Source organism: Fusarium falciforme, chromosome 2 (genome assembly GCF_026873545.1).
Source record: "Fusarium falciforme chromosome 2, complete sequence".
Taxonomy (NCBI): Eukaryota; Fungi; Ascomycota; class Sordariomycetes; order Hypocreales; family Nectriaceae; genus Fusarium; species Fusarium falciforme.
The window spans coordinates 1,558,685-1,581,432 of record NC_070545.1 but is presented as its reverse complement, the minus strand read 5'-3'; the positions used below and the strand labels follow the sequence as shown (position 1 = coordinate 1,581,432).

General features: G+C 54.2%; 6 protein-coding genes across 6 annotated transcripts; 4 read left to right on the top strand and 2 right to left on the bottom strand.

The window, feature by feature from the left end:
• Positions 1–3,324: 3,324 nt before the first annotated feature.
• Positions 3,325–6,319, top strand: NCS54_00245600 (Hypothetical protein; the record flags this gene model as incomplete). Its single annotated transcript, XM_053148054.1, has 2 exons — positions 3,325–4,048; positions 4,104–6,319. 2 exons carry the CDS (start codon positions 3,325–3,327, stop codon positions 6,317–6,319), a joined length of 2,940 nt encoding a protein of 979 aa, XP_053004029.1.
• Positions 6,320–6,849: 530 nt separating this feature from the next.
• On the bottom strand, positions 6,850–7,145 carry NCS54_00245500 (Hypothetical protein; the record flags this gene model as incomplete). The annotated part of the gene is made up of 2 exons (XM_053148053.1): positions 6,850–7,048; positions 7,138–7,145. 2 exons carry the CDS (start codon positions 7,143–7,145, stop codon positions 6,850–6,852), a joined length of 207 nt encoding a protein of 68 aa, XP_053004028.1.
• Positions 7,146–7,655: 510 nt separating this feature from the next.
• Positions 7,656–8,942, top strand: NCS54_00245400 (Hypothetical protein; the record flags this gene model as incomplete). Its single annotated transcript, XM_053148052.1, has 1 exon — positions 7,656–8,942. The coding sequence occupies one exon, from the start codon at positions 7,656–7,658 to the stop codon at positions 8,940–8,942; it is 1,287 nt and encodes a 428-aa protein (XP_053004027.1).
• A 5,126-nt stretch (positions 8,943–14,068) lies between these two features.
• NCS54_00245300 (Ysc84 domain-containing protein) lies at positions 14,069–18,318 on the top strand (the record flags this gene model as incomplete). Its single annotated transcript, XM_053148051.1, has 3 exons — positions 14,069–14,299; positions 15,192–16,041; positions 16,097–18,318. The coding sequence occupies 3 exons, from the start codon at positions 14,069–14,071 to the stop codon at positions 18,316–18,318; spliced, it is 3,303 nt and encodes a 1,100-aa protein (XP_053004026.1).
• A 798-nt stretch (positions 18,319–19,116) lies between these two features.
• Positions 19,117–21,562, top strand: NCS54_00245200 (Hypothetical protein; the record flags this gene model as incomplete). The annotated part of the gene is made up of 3 exons (XM_053148050.1): positions 19,117–19,684; positions 19,733–21,455; positions 21,517–21,562. The coding sequence occupies 3 exons, from the start codon at positions 19,117–19,119 to the stop codon at positions 21,560–21,562; spliced, it is 2,337 nt and encodes a 778-aa protein (XP_053004025.1).
• A 447-nt stretch (positions 21,563–22,009) lies between these two features.
• On the bottom strand, positions 22,010–22,744 carry NCS54_00245100 (Hypothetical protein; the record flags this gene model as incomplete). The annotated part of the gene is made up of 1 exon (XM_053148049.1): positions 22,010–22,744. One exon carries the CDS (start codon positions 22,742–22,744, stop codon positions 22,010–22,012), a length of 735 nt encoding a protein of 244 aa, XP_053004024.1.
• Positions 22,745–22,748: the final 4 nt, after the last annotated feature.

Sequence of the window (22,748 nt, the reverse complement as noted above, 5' to 3'; positions counted from 1 at the left end):
CCCGTTATTAAACCGCTCTTGAGGCCAACGACAAGCGCGCCGTACGTATCATGGCTAGGGATGGTGCCATGGCATGGTTGAGCAAAGCAAGTTGACCTCCCCAGGACGGGCGTTGAGATGTCCAGGAGCCACCAGGGCTTGGAAGTTTGCCGCTGTCGAACAAGGCAGTCGGGAACTCTGGCCTGCCATTGGTCCTCGACCGAAATGGTATTGATATCAAATTGTAGGTGAGTTGGCCAAACACCTTTGTGAATCTTGAATCACATTAACAACGCCAGTGTCAAGAATACCGTAAACAGGCCACGGGGACTTGCAAGAGATGCACGAGACAGCCCCGGACGATGTCTCGAAGCATCTGGTACGCATGAAACATCTGGTTAAGATCTGTCTCAGCGCAAAGGACATATCGACGGCTTGAAGGCGGTCGAGAAAAACACGATCCTCTAGTCCCGTAGCGTCGACACTAGTCGCTCAAGTTGCTCACAAGATCAGGCAAGAAAAAAAAAATCGAAATGAGAAGGGCTGCATGATCTGGTCGAGAGATCCCGGCGCGAACTCGGCGTCCGAGTCGTGTATGAGGTAATGCGGTGAGAGGACTCGGTTTGGTGTGAAGCATCGTGACCTTTGGGTGTGTAGCGAGGCCGGCTACGACACCGGGAATCGGATGGGGCAGCGCGCACCGGAGACTAGGAGTACGAGGTATCGTGTACAACGGTCCAGGAAGCCCGGACAGCTTGACAGGTAGGGAGGCAAAGCGTACCTGTTACGAAATCACCCAACCTCCAACAATTCCCACGCGGAGGACACCCCCACCCCCCTGGCCCGAGCACATTTGGCGCACCGTACCAACCGACCGTGCAAAGTCCGTTGTCCGAGAGGCCGTTTGTGAAGTGTCTCGACGCGTTGTGCATCATCCTGGTTTCTGTCCTTTCTTGTGCAGAACGATTCCCTGCCTAGGGCCAGGATGGCGAGACGAGCCAGCATTGCGAGCATCTGTGCAAGTGCCGCCAGATCCCTGACTTGACACGGGCATTGGAGGGCCGCCTGACACTGGGTGATATTAGGATAAATAGTGATGTGGTGATGCTGACCACGACGTTGGAATAAGAGATGGTTGTTCAGGGCCTTGGGTTTGGTTACCTTTGGCGGGCCTTTGTCATGAGGCCGAATCCCCAGACGTGCGTGCCCGCGCCTCTTGCCCCAGGGTTCCTCCCTCCCTTGCCGGGCGGTGTCGGACGGCGAGACCGGTGCCGCTATCGCTGCCGCTGCTGCCAACGATGCCGCCCAGCGCCTCAGTTGCCTCATGGCCTCAACGCTGGAGGCTGCTCTGGATCGGAGGTGCATTTCATCAGATCAGGATGGTGCCTGAGCGAGGGGCTTGCATGTCAGGTCGCCGCCTCTCGCACACCTTGGCCGATACGCCCAAATCGGTTTGGCGTGTTTGGCATTTCCATCAAGTACCTTATACGCTGGATGAGGACGGACGGGATGCAGAGTTTTTTAGGGAGGCGTCATGGCCGGCGGCAACCTGAATGAGGACATGCCCAGTGTTTGCCAGTGTCTGTATCTCTTGGAGGTGTAAAAGATTACATCACCCCCATCCATTATCCTCTCGGCATCTGGAGAATTGCAGTGCGTTGAGGCGTTGGTGATAAGGCGGTGCTGGAAGGGAAAGAAGCACCCTGATCGTTTCTGTGGATACGACGAGGGTACCTGGCTACTCGCTGGACGTGGCTACAGCCAGTAGGTGACGAGCAAGTATTGAAAGATTCACCGCAAACCGCAGTGCCTTTCTCAGGCCCCAATTCTGGCGGCTTAGAGCGGCAATGGCACCCACGCTAGCGGCCAACTGGGACAAGCCAGAAATTTCGCCGTAGACCCGATTTGAAAGAGAAGAAAGACGAAGGGTGATTGCTAGTACATAGGCGAGAGCAGATGCGGGTGTGTAGAGAGTAAAAAACGAGAGAAAAAAAGAGCGAGTGTCGGAACAAGAAGGGAAGGGGAGAGAATTGGATGCTGCAAACAGCTGGCGTCCAGTGTTGAAGCGTCGTCCTTGCTTGGCACATGTCGCTGGTACCAGGTACTTCGGTGTTTACTCCGGCTCTGGCTGCACTGGTAGGTCGTTTTCTCCCGTTGTCGTCTCTCACTGGCCGACAGGGGTAACAGAAGAGAAGGCAAGGCAGGTGGGCAACTCGTCTCTCATTTTGGCGCGCGCTCTCACTGTCTGCCCTCTGTCTGGCAAGGCGAGGTTGGCAGGTACGGCGAGGTAGGAGGTACCTTAGGCTTCCTTCTCTCGGTTTGTTCCTCTCTCCCGTTCCCTCATCTTCCATCTTCCTCGATCTCCCCCGAATTTTTTTTCTCGCTCACCTCTCTCACTTTTTTCAACATCCCCTCACATCAATTCCAGTTCTTGCATCCCCACTCCCATTGAGCAACTCGCCCGACTTCACTGTCGCGATATCTCCGCAAGATTTGCGCGTCTGGCGCCTGGCCCCATCAGACACGTCCGCGACCCGCGACCTATTTTTTTTTTTTTTCCTCTGCTCCAGATCCCAGCCCCAGCTATCCTCGTTGTGGTTCCTCATCCTCGCCGTGGGCCCACTTCCCTTCCAGCATTATCCACTTCCCACTCTCTTCACTGCACCACCCAGGTGTGTGAATTGTGAGCGTGCAAGACCGACTACTACGTACTGTGCGTGCCAGCCAAGGCATTTCAACGGTTCCGCTGTTGCTGCGAAGTTCTCTCTTCTGCTGCCGCTTTCCACTGCCGCCTCGCGCCCTCCTGCGATCGCGTACTAAGCAGAAAAAAATTGCTACTTAGTGTCCGCTACCGCAACACTGTCTTTTTATCTCACCCCCGCCCACTTCTTTTTTTTCCCCCTTCCTTCGCGCCTCTCGCACTCACGCCCTCCCTCCCACCCACGCAACATCCACCCACCGCAACCCACCTTTCCGACCTTGCTGCCCTGACAGCTTGCCCGCCTGAAGGAGAAAAAAAATAAAAAGGTTCGAGACCCAGTTCTCCACTCTGTGCACCCTCTCCAAAGCACCACCTTCAGAAGAGGGACCTGCCACGAGCCTCATCCTCCACCATCCGGGAACCTCATCTGCGGAGCTCTACAAGGCCTCGTACTTGATCTCTGTTTGCCATCGAAGCTTGCAAACTTCTGAGGATCCCTTCGACCCCTCTTTCTTCTTCTCCGCAATCCTCGACTTGGACTTGTCATCCACCGCCAAGGTCCATTCTACCCCGGGCAGTTTTTGCGTCGCGGTTTCTTCAACACCACGTCCCTTGTCACCAACTTCACCTCTCCCAAGGGTAGCATGGACGGTTCGCAGTACCCCTCCAATGGTATAAACACGACTTCTTCTGGTCAGACTTATCCTTCACCTACCGCAATCTCTCCCAACCAACTGCAAACCGGCTCGCCTCTTCCTCAGACACTGCCGCCGCTGCAGCCCCCAACGTCGGCCATGCAAAACATCTACGGTAGCCACCCGCACACGCCGCGGACTCCAGGCACCCCAAACACGCCTGGATCTGCCTCCAACCTGCCTAGCTACCAGCAGCAGACATCGCAACCCGGCGCCCGTGGCGGTCTTTACTCAATGCCTCCGAACCAATACCCGCCTCCCCAGGCCTATGGCACCTCGGCGGCCATGATGCCCCAGGCGACCACAACCGCGTCTCACCCACAGCCCATCGCGCCCGCGCCCGCTGGTGGCCGAGGGCCTCCGGTGTTGCGACCCATGCCTCCCGGCGGCATCATGTCCCAGCCTGGTGTCTCTTCGCCTTATGGCCCTAGCTCGCTCATGCAGCCTACCTCGGTTCTTCAGGAAGGCGAGCAGCCTACTCACGTTGTCGGGTCACAGGGACGACGCGGTATCTTGCCAAGTGCTCCCGGTCGGCCTGCTGCCCCGGCCGCTGGCACTGGCGGCACCAAGAACACGGTCATTCCAGTGAAGGATGCTGATGGCAAATTCCCATGCCCTCACTGCACAAAGACCTATCTTCACGCCAAGCATTTGAAGCGCCATCTTCTGCGACGTGAGTCTGAAAGCACTATTGACACATACAGTAATTACTAACATGCACCTGGCAGACACCGGCGATCGCCCATACATGTGTGTCCTTTGCCGCGATACGTTTTCTCGAAGTGATATTCTGAAGCGCCACTTCCAAAAGTGCTCTATCCGCCGTGGAAACCCCACCGGAGCTAGCCATCTGTCCCACCCTCAAGCGCACGTCAAGAAGAACGCCCAGGCCCAGAAGGCTGCTGGTCTCGCTCACGAGGGCGACCTGAACCACCTCAACGGCTTGAGCAATCTGCCCGCTGACAACATGGTCCACCCCTTTGGCATGGTCCCTGTCAATGACGGCATGAACAACATGGCTCAGGACCAGAGCCAGCTGTCCCGATCCAGCTCGCTCGGCCGTCTTGACAATGGTAACAACGCTGACAGACGCCAAATGAACGGCCAGGTCATGGGTGCTTCTCAACCCTACGCTACCGACCCCAACCTGAGCAACCAGCAGATGCCCGGCTACAGCATGCCCCCGGCTCAGAACGGAATGCCCATGTATGGCGGTTCAAACAACCAACAATCTAGCCTTGATTGGTCTCAGATGTTCCAGGCTGGTGCGCATCAAACCTATATCAACAACTCTTTCAATCCTAATCTTGGACAGACGCAGATCGGAACCAAACCCGAACCTAATGCCGGGCCCGGAACGACAGGCGACAGTGCCAGTGCCACCGACCCCCTCTTGTCGAATTGGGGAATGCCATCCCATCTCCAGAATCCATACAACCAGCTCTCTGATCAGATCCTTAACTTCTTTTATCCTCCTAACCAGGCCATCGATCCCCAAAGCGCGGGAATGAACCTCTACTTTTCACCCGACAACGTCAAAGACTTCTTGGACAAGTACACCCATTTCCACATCCATATGCCTTTTCTCCACGTCACAACATTCAAGGTCATGGAGGCATACACTGGCTTACTCGCAGGCATGTGTTGCATTGGCGCTTGCTACTCAGACCGTGTCACGTCGTCCAATGTTCGCGAAATGATGGACTTTCTCGTTGTCGCGCTTCAGCGCGACTGCAAGATGATGTCCAATGCTGAACTGCAGACAGGCGAACCGAGATTTGCATCTCGGACTGACATCGAAGAGCTGCAGGCTGTCCTGTTAACATGTATCCTTCTGCTCTGGAACGGATCGCCTCAACAACGGGAGCGGGCTCGACACATTTATCCTGTGCTCGCGTCTCATGCCCGGAAGCTGAATCTTTTCCAGCCACCCAATGACACCGCCTTGATGTCCCCTCTGCATCGAATTGACTTCAATCCAGCTGAATTCGACCCGAGGCAGTTCGCCTGGGAGACTTGGATTGACCAAGAACGACGCAACCGCCTGATGTTTGGTGTTTTCCTTCTGGATGCGGCAATGGGTCTCTACTTCAACTCGAATCCACTCTTCGATGTGTTTGAGATCCATCTGCCCCTGCCTTGCGATGATGCCGCTTGGGATGCTGACAAGGCTGAGGTGTGTGCTGCGGCACTTGGTCTCAAGGGTGCTAATGCTGTGCGGGAGACGAACCCTTGTGGTACCCAACGAGCGAAGCAACCAGAGATGGACTGGGCCCTCAAAGCTCTCCTTCATCCATCGTATCAGATCCAACCAGGAAGCACCAATCTCTATGGCAAGTTCGTTCTGATCCACGGCATTTTGGCTTTGATTCGACGGGCCCATGTAGACGGTAGTGCTGCACAGCTCTCCAAATTTGGAACCCCTCCTCCAAGTGACTGGATGACCCCGACCGGTACCAACAGCGGACGGGCAACTCCTGTGGATGGGGCGGCTGCCAACACGGACCCACAGAGCCTGCAAGCACTCACCATCGCCCTGGGCAAATTCAAGCAAAACTGGGACACCGACATGGCCAATCAGTTTCCACCAACACTGCCGGGATCAAGCAACCCTCGGCGACATGGCTTCTCGCGGGACGGTGTGCATTTCTATTGGCTAGCCAACTACATGCTCAAGCACACACAGACCTCTGAGTTGCGACTGTCCCCGGACGCTCGTTTCATGCAGGTCATTCAACTGTTGAAGTCGGTCAAATCATGGGTGATGTCTGATGGTGCGTCAAGAGGAGAAGAATTGGGATCAGTCGGAGAGATTGATGATCAGTATGGAGCGATGGATCTTACACTTGAGATGGCAAAACTATTCAAGCCTCTTCCACAGGTGGTGGAAGACGCTGGCACTGCGTCTGTCAAGACGGAACTCGACACAGGAACGGCAGTATGACTTTCTTACCTATTCACACCAAAAAAAGCACTCGGAGGGGTAGGGGTTGCATCAGGAGGCGTTGCATTCTGATTTTTTTCTTGTTTTCTTTGTATCTGGGTCACTGGGTTCGACCGAAGTGATGGCCCTCTTCGGATCGGCTGGATTGGTCTCATACGCATCCAAGGTCGGCACCGGCATTTTTGTGCAATGCATTTGTTGAGAATTAGACGGGGAGAGGAGTTGCTGCATTATTAGACTTTGATCCAGATAGAGAGGGAGGTCTAGCCGGTTAAACGGTCTTCCGGCAGACCATCATGACTTCATGGCTTGGGCTGGTTAATGATGTTTGCCAAATCTTTGTGTGTCTCAGCCTCGCTTGTGAATCGTGATTGGTGAAGTGACTTGTGTAGACTCGTGCGAATTGGCATGCTGTATTGCTGAATGACTGGGACAGCATTTTCACTGGTGTGGACTCTTAGACCAGCTGGGTATTGGGAAATGGATAAGTATTCATTGCAAAAGTAGGCTCAATAGCTATTGATCAATATTTAGTTTTCCGACTTCTCATCCTTCTCGACGGTAATGATCTTCGGCGTGTATTTGTCCAGCCTAGCCTTGTCCTCCTCGGTCGGGGTAAAGCCGAGTGTCTCCTCAACTGTGTCGGCCAACATAAGGCCTCCGGCTCCCCAGGCGAGGATAGCCACACCGACACCGAGACGGGTCTTTGGAGAAAGGTTCTTGTAAGCCCTGAGTTTATGTGTGTGAGCTTCCATGGTTTTCGGTTGCATCGGTGGAGTGAGAATGATTGAAGCAAGAATGATTGAGGAAAAACGTACCTGAACATGGCGATGGCGTGAGTTGAACAGAAAGAAGGGCAGGGCGGACTGAGTTGATAGGAGATGCTGCTGCCTGATATTGAACAGCCGGTTCACTCAAGGCCAAAACTAAAGGGCGCGAGACTGCACACGTCAAAGGTATTGAAGTTTGACTGAGTTTGACTGAAGATGGGGAAAAATGAAGCCGGGGCGGATTGAGTTGAGGGCACGGCGGGCGTGTGCATAGCGAGTGAACCTCAAGCTCAAAGGCTCCTTCCCCGGGAACGTTGGGATGAAGGCAGGTGAAGTATAGGAGGAAAGCGCAGCGGAAGTAACTTGATGCAACTTAACTTAAATCATGGATGCCTCCCCTATTCCCCAACAAATGCTTGTTCCATCCATTCTATTTAAGCACCATCAGCGCCGCTCGAAATCGATCCGGCCTTGTTATTCTTCACTTACATCGAACATTTACATCGAACACTCACATCAAACAAAACTCGTCCATTTCTGAAGCAAAGCTGCTGCTCAAGACAACAATGTCCGAACCATGCATCTCGCACCGGCCATTGAGGTCCCGCTTCTATGGCATTCCGCGCAAGCTCACCCACTACACAGCGGACCATCTTTCACGAGACAACTGTGACTACCAACATCGACTGGACAGGCGAATCGAAGAATACACACGCCATGGGCTCGCCACCTCCCACTTCGATGGCGTGGCATGGAGGGACGACGGGCTACGCCTTCACGAGCTATCCAAGATACCAAGCTCTGCGTCACACATCCGCTCTGTCAAGTTTAACCTGACCCGCGTGGATCAGGACATGTTCCAGAATGCTCTCGCTGACATCAAGGATCCCCAGAAACGGGCAGAGTCAAATTTACTTTACCGTTCAAGTCAGGGCGAAGCCACAGAGCCGGTTGCTTTCCCAAGGAAGTTGGTTGCTGCCGCCTTGAGGGACTTACCCAACCTCGAATCCGTCACCTTCACCTGGGTTGAGTGCCCATGGAAGAAACACATAGCGGCTGACGGTCCCTCTTTCGAGGAGGAATCACTGGCCAGAGCTGGCAAGGAGGTGTTCAAGACACAGCAGGCCATTATCGAGGCGCTACGAGAGCGCAACCTTCCTCTCAAGAGCCTAACGCTGGAACCCTTCATGCCTCAATGCGTGCTTGCCCTTTCATCCTTTGATCCAGCCGTCTCGACTGTTTTTGGGTCTATTACCAGGCTGACACTCAAACTGGACTACGGTGTTTCCGTATTCAAGCCCAACTATCTCAACTATTTCATATCCCTGATGCCCAACATCCATCATCTGAGCATCCACGCTTGGTCGGCCAAGGATGAAGCATCCGGCATTGACTTTTGCACAAAGACGAGACTGCGACATCTGGAAAGTATCGACTTCTCCTGCCTCAAAATCAAATATGGCACGCTTGCCAAGTTCTTCTCGGATCATGGATCAACGATCAAACGGGTCAACCTGGACAATCTGTTTTTGTGGTGTGAACCGGCCGGCAAATGGAATCTCGGCTGGGACGATATGTTGCTGGACATGAGAGACAGTTTGACGGCCCTGCAGAGGATCAGCCTTAGCGGGACCTTTACAAATGATGCTGGTCAAAACCAGGTGTTCCTCAAACGGAACGGCTCTGGTGTACGTGCCCGTGAGCTGCGCCACTTCTCTTCGAGGGATGAGTTCGCACCTCTCGAGAGCTGTATGCTGGCGAATCTGGAGAGTGTTGCGTATCCCCGACAACACGACCGAAATGCGAAAAAGCGAACCCGGGAACTGCTTACACCATCCCCCGACAGGTATTAAGCTGGGGAAATATGAAGAAGGGATGGTTTTGTTTCATTCTTTGTTAGGAAAGCGAGGATACTGCGAGGGTGAGCATTCGATCAGATTGAGAAGCAATGTGGTTATATCACCGGGCAGCGAAAACGCGGGACAGCATCATCATGAAGGTAATGACAATGTCATGCTATCAGCTGAAATGGCAACGACAGAACAGTATTATTATGAAAGCAAAGACAGGAGTATGTGTTTATCGAGAAAGTAGAGACAATGGAGTATCATCGTTCGTTAGTTTGAGGAAGAGCACCATGAGTGAATGAAAGGGTAAGCGATGCTATGAACGTGTGATATACTGATTTATCACCCTCTTGGATAGAAGCACCCATGAACCAAGACGAGAGAGAAGAGAGGAAGGTGGTCGCCAAACAGGATAGTTGTTCGTGTGGCATCTCGCTAGGCTATTCTTCTCCCTCATGATTACCCACACGTTTCCCTCGGCTACAGTATCCAGTCCGAACAGATACTAAGGAACAATAACTATGGCCAAGTAATTGAAGTCGTCTAACTAATGGCCTAATCGCCCCCAGCACATTCCCATCCGGGGTTTGTGGCAAGGAGAGACATCGTTGTGTCTCTGGGTTCTCTGGCCAGCCGCTTGGGGCCGACGAAAGGACTAGGAACAAGGCATAGAGGCCGTGAGAGGATCCCAAAGAGGCGTTTTTCATGACTAATGATCAACATGCACCAATAATATGCGAAATGACAAGACCTTGTGTTCTTTGCCAGTTCGTGATGTTCCCGTGTATCCATGGGGGAGCTCGAGTAGACGGTGTGGCTAGAGGAAAGAGAACGCGCTTACAATGGGATTGTTCTCGAATGTTGGGAAACAATTAGTTAGGTAAGATGAGAAAAAACGATTGTTAGCATGGCCAAAATGCCGTAGTTCCAATGCTGATCGCTGAACTTGGCGAGCCCAATACTGGAAGTTAGGTGTTTCAGAGGAGTCAGAAACACTTCAAGATCAACACCCGGCATTTGTTATCGAATGATCTAGGGTGGATACAAGCACCGATTTTCCATGCCCTGCCTTTGGTATTGGGAAACACATCCCATGATAACTTTGGGATCTCTGCTTTCTAACCTGGGTAGATCAAGCAACACGTTTGGGGAAAGCATGTGAGGTCGGGAAACACATGATGCTCAACAATGGGTGCCTAAGTAACTCTAATGGACATACCCGCAGCTTCAAAGTATATTCACAAGATTTGCAATCATGCACCGGAATCAACAAATCCTTTACTTGGATATGCTCAAGGAGTGAAGGTGGCTCATCTCATCATGTGCATGTGTTTGACTTTGTGTCAACATGAGAACATGCTTTGAGTTGATACATATCAAACCGGGTTAGCTTTCATCTTGCTGCGTCTAACTTTTGTGTAATGGCACAATGTCCTTTGCGAGGGGTGCACACTTCTTCACGGAGGCAATTAACTCTTGTGATGTCTTAGTATCTACGTGTGAACAGACGTCACGTGTCTTTGGGTCTCTGATACCGGAACTGGCCGGTCTACGAGAGGAACTGGGGAGAGGGAGGATTCAAGACACTGCTGGAGAGTCACTTCATAGTCCACGGGGGATGGACACCTGAGCCGAAGTGAGACTATCGATGAAGATGTGATCACGATGTCCCAGAGATCGAGCACGGAAAGACATCGCCCTAGGCCAAATAGTCCGTAGATGTGACTCTAGGGAATAGCGTCAACTGGAGACTGATACTTCGCCAGCCATGGGCAAGAAAAGGCGCATGTTCGGACATCGAGGCACACGGAGCTGAGGGGAGAGCATACCGCGTAAAGGGGTGATGGAGTTGAGTGAGACATCAAGTGGCGAAAAGGATAGAACAGAGACATCCATCCATGGCAGAATGAGGCCCAGGCCTCTCATCTCAGCGGGCAAAGTGAAGGAGGAAAGGAAGGGAGTCAGTTTTGCTTCTGCCCGCCCGCCCAATATCACAAGCGGCTTGCTGGCTCGGACGTGACAGCTCTTGAGCCGTTGGACGATCGAGATGCAATACAGACATCGGGATGAATGGATGCAATGTGATGTGAGTTGTTTGAAAAAAGCCTCGAGTGCCTGCAGCGGACTGCCGTAAAGTGCCGTGCGTGCAGGACATCAATCACGGTGGAGAATGGAACCGGCATTGGGCTGACCGAAGTCCCGTTGGGAGAAGGCGTAGCTGGTCTGGCCCAAGACACGTTATGCCGGGACTCTGCAGCCCTTGTTTCGAAGGCATTCCTCTTCAAGGCGTGTGCCGGAATGATGGCGGTAGTGAATGTCAAGGGAAGACGGCAGGGCAGGGCATCGTGATGAGGCGGGTTACACGTGGCTAGCACAACTGCCGCATGAAAGAATGGATGGATGGATGGATGGATGGATGGATGCGTATCATGATTGACAGCTCAGAAGTCAAGGACGGACAGGGAACAAGACGACAGGCGACGAAACAGGAGGCGGTCGGTCCGTGGGTGACCCTATTCACGACCTACATGAATGTTTTCATGGTTGAGGGGGCGATGGGAGGAAGGGTTGCACAACAAAGCTTTGGCTGCAGGAGATGAGGCTAATGACGGTGCTAATAAACCGTTATGCAGGAGAAGTGAGCACGAAATGAGCCCCAGATGCGCATGTATTGTGTATCCATCCATGCACTGACCGGGATAGGACCCCCTGCAGCAACGGGATAGGATGGATATCCCGGATGACTTCATCTGATCTCTGAATCTCTCCCTAGTGCTTCGAATGGATGCCCCGTATGGATGCTCCGTATTTTACTCCCTAGTAGCTGGAGGCGAGGCTTTGTTTATCGCAGGTGGAAGTAGACAACCAGAAGATACGTAGTCAACTATAGCCCTGCCCTGTCCTCCCAAGCCTGACCTGACCTGACCACGGTTTCTTTTTCCTGGACCCGCGGATCTGGGAATGGATGGGGATTGCGCTCTTTGCTTTGGCCAGGACCACTCTACGGCACTGCCACAACGAGGAACCCCTGCCCCGTTGCTGATGCTGATGCTGATAAACACGGGATATTTTTGCATGTGAGATGAGATCCGCTTCTTGATAATTAATCGACGCGTGGTCAATTTCAAAAACCCGAGATTTCAATGTACGCGTATTATTTTTTTTCTGGTGGTTTAACGTCTTGGCGTACATACATAGGGCCGGCCGGCGGTCCAACCCGACAAAAGAAAGACATGGAACCCCCCCCTTTGAGGTTTCGATTGGAATGAAAGCGGAATGGGTTTCTGCCAGCGAGTAGAATACCATTCAAGGGGCAATTGGGACGGTGCCGTTCACGTTTGAGGCGAGGGAGGGCGCATATGCAGCAAATAGTGTGGCCTCCCGCTGCTACAGCTACATGTACATGCAGCAGATACCACTGTCAAGGTTTTCTCAACTCTTGACTTTGACTGACAGCCACGGGTTGACACGAGTGACATTCGTGCCGTCTGCTACTCAGCTACCGTTACTATGCATCTTGCTAGTTGCTGACCCGCTTTTGCCATGCGTCAACGGACGAGGCGCCAACCTTGACTCGACTCAACTCGAGCATCTGTCATGAAACCAGACTAGACACACACACACACACACACACACACTCCAACGGGGAAGAGAAGCTTCCAGCCGTCTTCCTTTCTTTTTGCCCTCTTGGCTTGTACTGTACATCCAGACCGGTTGTGCTAAGAGATCCCGTCTGCATGGTTTGAGTTTAGTCCGTCAACGTAGACGCTGCTTATTAGTCGATGAGACTGTTGCGAATCCAACGACTGCATTCCTCGAGTCAGGCGTAGCAGCCATAGAAGGATCAACGGGGCGCGGGAACACCCACGGCACAGAGTCTTTTCCCCTCATTCTCTCTTGCTCACTCGTCGAGATTCCATTTGCATCGGAGAAATGTTGTCCACCGCACGCGGTTCCTTTTGATATGTGACTTGACCGGGCTGCATACACAAGCAGGGTCTCAGACGGGGAGACGGCCAATTTGGTTCCACGCAGCAGAATGCAATGCCAGACACTGCTGGAATGCAGTTGCAAGGCCACATGGAGCAGTTAATAGGTCGCCTCCCCATCTATCAGGATCGGTCTCGTCGACCTAATATCGCAGCATTGGTCGCGCCGTGGGGCAGGGGTCGCTGTGGCTGGCTGTAAGAGACAAGACGAGGCAAGCAAAGGTCGGGGAGGCGACAAAGCAGACACTCATCGAGCCATGGCATTTTGCATGTTCCAGTGTCCCAAGTCGCATCCTGCCGGCTGGGAAGCTATTTCGAGAGCGAGCAATAGTAAAAAAAAAGGGGGGGGCGTGTTGAGAGGACGGAATGCGAACCAGACCCTTCGTCCTTCTTTTCTGTTCACTCTCTCCCTGCGCTTCAATGGCTGGTCCTTCGACGTCCTTCACACGTTGTCTTTTTGTTCGATCCTGCTGCTTTCCCTTTGCGATCTCGACCAATTCTTCTCTGTACGGCTGATCTTTTCTTTGTTGCTTGTCTCGTTGGAGAATCAATCGCGATCGGGCCTATCTCGAGCATAGATAGGCTGTCCGAAGGGAATGACGAAGGCAAAAAGGGCACACGACGGGCAATGGTATTAGCCGTTGGGAGCACAACCGACGTTGCTCAAACCAGGTATGTATGTACGGGAGCCGTTTGCGTTCTTCTTTGCTCCTCTCCCCTTGCTCGTCGTCTCCTCTCTGATTCCCATTGCCCTTCCTGTCTCCCCGTTACATCCTCCATCCTGCATCCAGCCTCCAGATGTAATGCCCATCCCGTCTCGCCTCGCGGCCAAACAAAGATCTACCACTCGGAGCGGGCTCGTCGAGGGCCCGGCGTTGGCTCGGCACGCATCGTCACACACACGGACGCACACTTTGCACGCATGGCGCAGGGCCACCCGCACCACCTCGACCGAGCCCTCCATCACGACTGGTCAAAGGCCATGTGCTTTCCCTAGCTAGCGGACCCGGGCTAACCAAACCGCAGTGGGAACGCCCGGCTTGGTCATCCTTGCCCGGGAGCGCATCAGCTCGAGCTTGCGCTAACGCGGCCGGGGGAGGAATCTCGAATCGAAGCGGGCAAGCCGCGAGCAGGCTGGGGACCATGACGGCCACGACGACAACGAGGAGAAAGAAGTTGAGTATTAGTAGTATTGGAGGGAGAGGTAGCGCTGCCAGTGGCAGTGGGAGCAGCATCAGCATCAGCAGCAGCATCAAGAACGGAGACAAGGACACGATGAAGGGTGGAAAAGGCAGTGGAGGAGGTTGGAGTTTTGGGCGCTGGGGGGTGTCAGCGAAGAATACAAGCAGCACCAGCAGCAACAGCAGCAGCACGGTAAGAAGATCTTTCTATCTCTATCTCCCATTCCCCCTTCTCAATACCTTCTCCCATGGGTCAATCATTTCAAACATCATGACTTGAAGCTTAAGCGAGTTTGATAAACACTCTCCCTCCCCATCTCCTGGAGCAGCTGACGGGAGCTTCATCTTTTGTCAAGGTACAGATACTATCCCTTCAGCCCACTCTGCTGCATCTCGCCCACTTTTCACTCCCTCCTCCCATTTTACCTTTGGAAACCCACACGCACCACGCCCCCAAAAACTGAAGGGCCCCGTCAAAGCGGTACCTTTCAACGCCCTGGCTGAGGCTGGGTGGTCCTTGTCTCCTTGTCCTTTGCTTTGCTTTTGTACTGTACCTGGACGATCCCCGACTTTCCCAAGGTTGGACTCAAGTGCGTGCGTGCGCGCGGTGCCGTCATCAGACCAGACCAGACCGGGCAAAGCAGAAGCAGCAACAGCACCCCCAGAGGATGACGAGAGCTCTCGAGGAAAGAAAAGGGCAGAGAAGGGAAAGGACAGGAAAAAAAAAGTCAATTTCACCTCCTGCCTCTTTTTCTCTCACCCACTATTCCCGTCAAAACCCAGCTCTTCACGCCTGTCTTCACTCAACTCAGCTCAGTTCAACAACCTCCAGATTTTTTTATTATTCTAGCTTTTGATCAAGTCTCATCTTGACCTGGGGGAGGCTTGTCCACAGCGGATCGTCCAGTCTCACATTCCCCCTCTCCTCTTCCCCTTCTAATCCATTTCTTCCTCCAACTACCTACGGATAACTTGCCCCTGCTCGCTCTCATCCTTGCTCTTTTCCCAGGGCCGCTCTAGAGGGCGCCCCAATGGCTCAACGGCCCACGTCACCCACCCGCGCTGACAGGTTATACTACGACTAGCATCATCTCCTCCCGTCCCAGTCCCAGTCCCAGGCCTCGGCGTCGACCCAGGGACCCCCCTCGACCCAGACCCAGTCTGTGTCCGTGTCTGTCCAGGTTGGTTCAGCAGCTGCTGCCACTTCCAAGGCCACTGCTGTCAGCGCCGCCCATGCCCACTACCACCCTCACGCATTTCGCTCCCACCAACACCACCAACAACACGCCAGCAGCCAGGCGCCGCCGCACCCTTCAGCTTACAACTCGGCCCTGAATAAGCCTGCTGTCTCCTTCGCTTCCCTCTCCGACTCCAATTCTGTCTGCTCAGTCTCCTCCACCTCGACGACAGCATCTACACCAACTCACGGCTCGCCCACCACCACCACACCTGTCTCGTCACCTGCTTCCTCGACTTCTTCCCCGACTCCGAGATCGACGTCGACATTTGCCACCACTGTATCCTCATCCTCCAAGCCAGCCTCCAAAAAGACCGTCCACTTCCGCACCACCTCCAGCAGCAACACAACCGGCACCGGCAGCAATACCAGTAGCGCACCCCCGATCCCCATCCTCTCTGTCGTGCCTCCGCCTGGCCAAGACGGCGGCGACGGAGAGGCAAGACGGCCCGCCATGCAGCGAGTTTCCTCCTTCCTCCCGTCCTGGGATAAGAGGTCCTCGGGTTCTCGCCAGGGCCTCTTTGGCTGGTCCTCGAACCGCTCCAGCACCTCCATATCCGTCGCAAACGCCAATTCATTAACCAGGATAAACACGGCTGCCGCTAATGCAAATGGCCGAGTCCACCGGGAAGCCTTCTGGCCTGCGACCCTTGACCGCGAATGCGAGAAGGCTGCCCGCATCCTCAAGTCGTTCTGTAGTATGCCAGCCTCACCCGCCGTTCGCCCTCGTCTCTGCTAACATGCATCTGCTAGCTGATGGATATCTTGTGCCTCTTGAGGAAGAAGAGGACGAATCCCGGTCGACAACTAGCGAACCACTCTCCCCAAAGCGAGTCACTAAGAAAATTCCTCGGCGCATCATCCAGAATGCCGCCGGGATTGCAATCTTTACCTGTATGCGAAGTGGCCTGTGGATGACAGGCTCCGGCGGCTCCGGCATTCTCATTGCCCGCAAATCGGACGGTACCTGGTCGCCGCCTTCTGGAATCATGCTACATACACCCACTCTCAGCTTCATTATTGGCGTCGATGTTTACGACTGTGTCCTCGTTGTCAACAATCTCGCCGCTCTCGAGTCCATCACGAAACCCCGTGTCACACTAGGTGAAGATGTCGGTCTCACTAGCGGTCCTCTGGTGTCTCTCGACTCAGACGAGTCGCACATCAGGTGGAAGGACCTGGGCAATACCGTTTTGACATACATGAAGTCGCGCGGTCAGACCCAAGCCGTGAACTTGAACGGTTGCATCTTGGCCGAGAGGGGCAACGAGAACGAGCGCTTCTATGCCAGCACTCTAACACAAATGGACATTCTCGCCGGCAACGTCGCGCGGAACGTGGATGAGACTAGGCCACTCTTTGAAATCATCAAGATGGCTGAGGGCCGCACAGACTACGACGCTGCTATCACTAGCAAGATCGCTATTGAGTGCGCCCCAGGAGACGCCGTCATTGCAAGCCCCAAGTCTTCGACACCAGCCTCTCCTCGCACTCCATTTGGAATCCCCAGCGCCGACGATCCCGATCCCTTCGGTGTTTTGGCCCTCGAGATGGCTGGTCTGGAAATCAGAGAGGCCGGATCGCGGTTACGACCTACTAGCAGCCAGTTCGACTTCAACCCCGTCCCCACTAGCCCGGCCTACTCCAAGTTTAACAGACAGAGCGTAGACACATTTGTCACGCGGAGTAACCGTGGCAGCTACATGTCGTCACGCACCGTCAAGAGTCAGATGACGGATGCAGGAACCCAGACGGACGTTGGGAAGGATACACCCGAGACAACGCCAAGCCCAGGCCAAAGTGAAGACGGTCATGACAGAGCTTCTCGAGCACAAATTCCCGATGTGACGGAGGAAGAGGAGGAGATTGATTACACAAAGGTCGACTTGACGCCCATAAGACATCTCAGTGGAAATCACACTCCTGCCAGTGCAATCAGCCACAGTAGTACGACCGCCGTGGAGCACGACACTCTCAAGGTTGAGCCGAGAGACGACACGGACAAGGCATCGAGCAATTATGATAGTGACAGGGATGACAGGAGCAGCCGCAATGCAGATGACGAGAACGACTCGGAAAGTGACGCCGAGGAGGAGGAAGACGACGAAGAGGAGCCCGTGGTATTCGAAGTGGCAGCCGTGCAGCCGGCAAGGACCCAGGCTGTGGCATCCCGAGTGATCCACGCCAAGGGCAACATGGTGACAATCCCCAAGAGGATTCCTCCTCCACTGCCTATGAGGAGTCCTGCCAGGACATCTCGATCTAGTAAGAGTGAGATCGGCGATGTCACGAACCTCCGAAGCCCTCTGCGACATGCTTTCAACGAACAGGACCTGAAGTCGGATGATGAGCAGCCAGCAAAGGCGCAGCCTTCGCCCTTCCTGAAGCCTATGGAGCTCAAGGTCGAGAAGGTCAGATATGATGAGAAGAAGGCTGAGGAATTCAAGCCCGAAACCCCCAAGATCCAGGAGCACTCGACAGACGATAGATCTTCGGATTCGGAGACGGAATTCTTCCCGGCCGAGGAGGACAAGGCGGTGGACAACAAGATTGAAATCACCAAGACTGAGGAGGCCCAGGCTGAAGTATCCAAGACGGTGGACGCCAAGGCCGCCACCGCAGTTGAAGCCAAGCCCACTCAAGCCGAAACCGAAGCCAAGACTGAGTCGAGGAGCATTGGAACATCCCCCACCATCCCCCAGATCGAGCATTCCGACAACTCGGATACGGTTGCCAAGAAGCACACATCCTCCGTCTACACGGGCGCAACCGAGGATCGATGGAGCTTCGATGGGTCATCACTCACGACTCCCACCTCGGACCGGCCGTACTCGGTTGTTGACGACATTACTGAAGATGAGACGCCCCGAAAGCCAACCAGAGAGGTTGAGCGCATCGAAGTGAACGAGAAGCATGAAGAACTGACCAAGATGGGGTCGAAAGAAGCAACCCCAAACACCATCACGGTTGCATAATTGAAAAAGACGAGACGACGATTTTACACGGGTAGATGGCATATGGCGCACGTCGTGAACTATTCATGGTAAAAGAACAACTTGACAGAACTCTGCCGGGTTTTTGCGAGAGGCTTTTGAGAGACTTTTGCGCATTCTTCTTGTCAATACTTTTTTTTTTTGGTGGAAGTGTACGTTATGATGGGATCCTTGGGCGGGCTATTCATTCCCCCAGGTGGCGTTTGGGAGGACGGAGGGTGATTGTCATTGATTTCACAGCACAGCAGCATCCTCGGGCAGCGCAGAGCTGATACCGGTCCGAGGTGCAGGTGATGGGAGGAATGGGTATTATTCATGTACTGGGATGTGTCATGGGATGAAAGAAGGCAAAAGCCAAACATATGGATGAGGGAATGCTTGTAAGCGAATGATCTGTCTGTTCAGGGGAGAGTTGTTGCGGTTGTTGCTTTCATGCTTGGGTGTCTAGTGGAAGAGGGCAGACTACGCTGGAGTACCATTAATGCCGTTGAATACAATACGGCCCAGGAGAGAAATTGCCACTGGTTCATGAACGACTTTGCTCGACTAAACAATGAGTGAATATTTGGGGTTCCTCAGGGGTGGTCAAGTGGTGGTGAGCAGTGCCGGGCAGCTGGCAGCCAGCTCTGTTCGGTTTCCCCTACGTTTATGCCTATCATTCACTCAGTTCTTCTACTTTGAAAAATATTTCCACAATTCAATCGTTTTGAATTCTTGACATCGATCCCGCAATCATTTTGGTCAACCACAAGAGCTATATCACTTGCTGAACTCAACACCATGACCTATCATAACTGCGTAAAGACGCCCACCAAGAATAACAAGGGAGATCACGTGCGACAAGCCACACCAGAAGATGGCCCAGCTCCAGCCACAAGCCCCACGCCACGGTACAGGCTACGCGCGCGGAAGGCTCAACCCTCGTCGACTCCATCGCGACGCAGCAGGAGCAGGCGCGACTCACCACAAGGGCAGATCGACGACGACGACGACGACAACCTTCTCTCGACTCCACAACCACACCAGAACAAGCAAAATCGTTCTCACAGCATCAACGCAAGCGTAAGCGCAAGGCGATACCGAAACCGCACAATGTCGAGCACGGCGGGCAAGTGGCGCGAAGAGCAGGTGCTCATTATCTGCCCTGGCAGTCGCACTACCATGGCTCAACTGGGGTGCAGCGAGCTGACTCCCCCGGCGCGGCGCATGCCTACGAGGATGTTTAAGGACGGTGACCAGTGGGCGCCGTACCACAGAACGAAGCGCATGACCGTGGTAAACGGTGTTGAGGAGGAGGAGTGGGTGGAAGACATGGACGAGGATGAGGGCGCTGTGTACCCAATTGAAGGTATTTATTGGGTTTCGAGCTGTGGAATGGGTTACTGATTTATTGTAGCTGGGCGCATCGTCAACATGAGCGCCTTTCTTGCCTTCCTCGACCATGTACACGGCCTTCTTACGACGACATACCACAACACCCCCATCATGCTGATGGCCTCGCCACAATGGACGCGCCCCGACTGCGAGACCATCGCCCGGTACATCTTTGAGAACACGCGGACGCCTGCTCTCTGCATAATCCATAGCGGCATCGCGACTCAGTACGGCCTCAAGTGGCCCAACATGACTGTGGTGGATATCGGCTACCAAAAGGTGGACGTGACAGCCATCCACGATGGTCGCGTCGTGAACCACATGGATGTTGGAGCTTCCGAGGGCGACAGCGAGATTAGCGGAGGTGAGGTTTTCACCCGCAGCCTGCTCAAGCTGCTGGAGGAAAAGGGATTCAACTACGACATGGCCGAGCAGCTGAAGAAGAGCGCCATCTGCGAGGTGCTACCTTATGTCGCCACCGCTGAAGACCTGATGGAGCTTCCTCAGCAAAACACTGCTGGATTGAAGGCTGGTGGTAGTGGTTCTAGTGCTGGCCAGCAGGCGGCTTCATCAGCGTCCAAGCCTGCAGCAGCCAACGGCGATGAAACCAATGGTAACGGGGATGATGACGGTGTGTTGGACGTGGCAGCCATTGTCACGAGTGGCCAAACCAAGGAGTTCTTGGCCAAAAAGGAGAAGGAGAAGGAGAAGGGCAAGCCTGGTCGGAAGCCCAAGGGCGACAAGGAGGCTGATAACGCAGCTAAGGTGGTGCGTCTACCCAACTCGAAGCGATCGCACAATTCCTTCTCGTACGAGGAAATCATCCAAGAGGAGGTGCCCAAGGAGAGTGTCGAGAAGCAGGCCAACAGTGCGACTGTTCCCGAAGGTGAGAAGAAGGAGGGCGAGACAAACGGAGCGCAACCTCAACCTCAACCTCAGGGAGATGCCACCACTGCCGCCCCTGCGACAACAGAAGCCCCCAAACCGGCAGAAGGCCAGGAGCAGACACAGCCTTCAGTAGAGCCCAAGCCTGAAGCCAATCCCACACCAGCCCCTCCTGCCAACGAGGTCACTGAGCGTCGACCAAAGCGCATTCAACGAAATGTCGAGGTCGGCCTCGAGCGGTTCAAGTTTGCTCAGCGCCGCGAGATTGACCGCATCGTTTACGCCATCTACCGCACCATCCAGGGCGTTGACGACATGTACATGCGACCTGCCTGCTGGGACAACCTTGTCTTTGTCGGCAACGGCTCCCGGCTGCGCGGTCTTAGAGAAAACATCTTGCAGACTTTGCAGGCCCGCCACCTCGTCTCACCGTCCACGGCGACCATGTTCACCTCGGAGCTGCCGTCTAACATGGCCACACCGACTGGAACAGGGGCGCAGACGCCCACGGGATCCTTCACCGGCATGCCACACCAGCTCCCTACAAGTGGCGTCAACCCCCTTTTGCAGGCTGCTACGGCTGCCGCTGCGGGTGGCGCCAACAATGCCTTGACTCCCCAGGCCGCCTCCGAGGCCGGCGGCCCTGCCACAGGACACCACTTCCACAGCCAAACTCCGACAAGCATCAAGACGGCTACTCTGCCGTCGTATCTTGGCGAATGGACCAAGAACGGCTTCGAGGAGTCCATGTTCCTCGGCGCACAGGTGGCGGCGCGTATCGCTTTTTGCGTTCACTCCAACATGGACGCCCAGACGGTTGAAGCCCAGCGTCTGATGAGCCTGAGCAGAGTTGACTATAAGTAAGTTTCTGCCTGTGTCTGCTTTGGAAACCATGGACGTTCTTTGCTAACACGTTTGTAGTGAGCTTGGCCCCAAGGGCATCCGCACGCACTCGATGCTAGGATAGATAGATTAGGATCATTCTGCTAGCTAAATTGCCTTTTTTTTTTTTTTTTGGGACAAGATATCCTTTTTGGGGTTTCTCGTTCACATCATCACTGGGGGCTTCAAGATGTGGACGTTGGACTTGAGGAGTTTTTGGGCGAGCGAAAGGGAACATGGAAGATGCAAAAATGAAGAAAAGGGGGTAGGTCTAGTGGATAGCTCCTGGGGGAGGAACAGCCATAATACCATCCATAGATTTAAGCTCGCCTTGTATTGATTGACATCATTACTGTCTATGGACAATGAGAACAAGGAACCAGGCACCCATCGGCATTAACCATCGCTACAAGAGAGATGGGAGGATATGGTAGCAACTGTCTCTTATAGGTGCCCAGGTAGGTATGTAATGCAGGTATCTTGAGACCAAGCGTAGTACCTGACTGTGTCTTTCCCAACATCATACCCTCCCCTAAGCAAGCTTGAGTGGAAGAGTTACATTTCCATAACACGCTCCAGTAACAAGGGCAATGTATTGACCGTATTGACCTGGAGTATCGCTGATAAGCGTGATGGCACCGTTAAGGGTCTTTGTGTCCTTGCCCGTGGGTGTGAACGTGAGTCCAAGCCACCCCGAAGTGGCAGGATAAGAAACCGTCGGGCCATAGCCACCGGACTGCAGCGCCTTGGACAAGGAGAACCTCTGCGGCTGCTGCCCCCAGGGAACGTTGGAGAAGTCGAGGTCCGCCTCGAATCTGGTCATGTCGCCTAGGACGCGCACGTAGTCGACGCTGGGACGCGGATTGTTGCTGGGAAGCTGGGTCAGGTACCCGTTGGTGACGAACTGGACGGCCCCGACCAAGCCGCTATATATAAAGGCAGTAGGTGACACGGGGCCATCTATGTACATGCCCCCGGCGCGGAGGAGGACGTCGATGAAGTTGCCGTCATTCTTGTTGCCGGCCGGGCCCGGGACCCCCTGGGCGAGCCACAGGGTCCCGTCCACCTGCCATGGCTTGAGGCCGACGAATCCTGGGTCTCCCTTGACCTGAACCACGCACTGGGTGACGGTGTAGGTGGGTTGGCCAGCAGCAGCGGCTCGGCGGCCAAGGTCGGCCAAGATGGAGGCATCATCAAGAGGTGATGGAGCGGGCGAGGCCCAGATGGAACCCACCAGAGAGGGAAGAAGAAGGAGAGAGGACCGCATTTTG